The 514-nt window shown below is 44.9% G+C and overlaps 1 protein-coding gene across 1 annotated transcript in view; it reads left to right on the top strand.

Annotated features, from left to right (window-relative positions):
- LOC119582164 (proline-rich protein 2-like) overlaps positions 1–508 on the top strand; it is a 2,501-nt gene extending 1,993 nt beyond the window's left edge. The window contains exon 2 of the mRNA XM_037930403.1: positions 61–508. Coding sequence (XP_037786331.1) covers positions 61–186 — 126 coding nt within the window. The 3' untranslated portion in view covers positions 187–508. The remainder of the gene's footprint in view (positions 1–60) is intronic.
- The last annotated feature ends 6 nt before the right edge of the window (positions 509–514 follow it).

Genomic DNA, 514 nt, shown 5'->3' with positions numbered 1-514 from the left:
CCGTTTTTTATATCGATATCAGTCCTGCTTCTTATACTAACGACCCCTCTGCTTCCCCAGGGCGCGGCGCCAGTTCCCGGCTCATCTCAAGAAGGTCGTCGGCGCCCTCGACAACCCCGCCCCCCGCGAGATCCCTGGTGCCCTACCGACCCCCACTACAGACAGGAGGGTGACAACGAAGAGTGACGACCTTGGCAACGCTGAGGCAAATCTTTGGCAACACTGGTGCTTGCTTGTGACGACCTCAGAAGTGGCAACGCTGCATGCGGATCCGTGGCGTTGGCAGAGCTGTTCGATTTTTGATTTTTAAAGAAATAGTCGTGATGTTTTTGTGTTGAATGTGTTTATATGTTTATTGTTATGTATTATATGTAAATATATATAAATAATTATTTTCATTGACGTGTGGCTTTTATTAACACCGTCCACAAGGAAGGTTGCGAATAATTTGCTTTAATCACTGAACAAGAATGACACTCTTTTCACCAGATATTAATTTTATAATGACTACATA

This window comes from Penaeus monodon, chromosome 15 (genome assembly GCF_015228065.2).
Source record: "Penaeus monodon isolate SGIC_2016 chromosome 15, NSTDA_Pmon_1, whole genome shotgun sequence".
Taxonomy (NCBI): domain Eukaryota; kingdom Metazoa; phylum Arthropoda; class Malacostraca; order Decapoda; family Penaeidae; genus Penaeus; species Penaeus monodon.
Note: the sequence above shows the minus strand (reverse complement) of the source record. Positions and strands in the feature narration are given on the sequence as shown.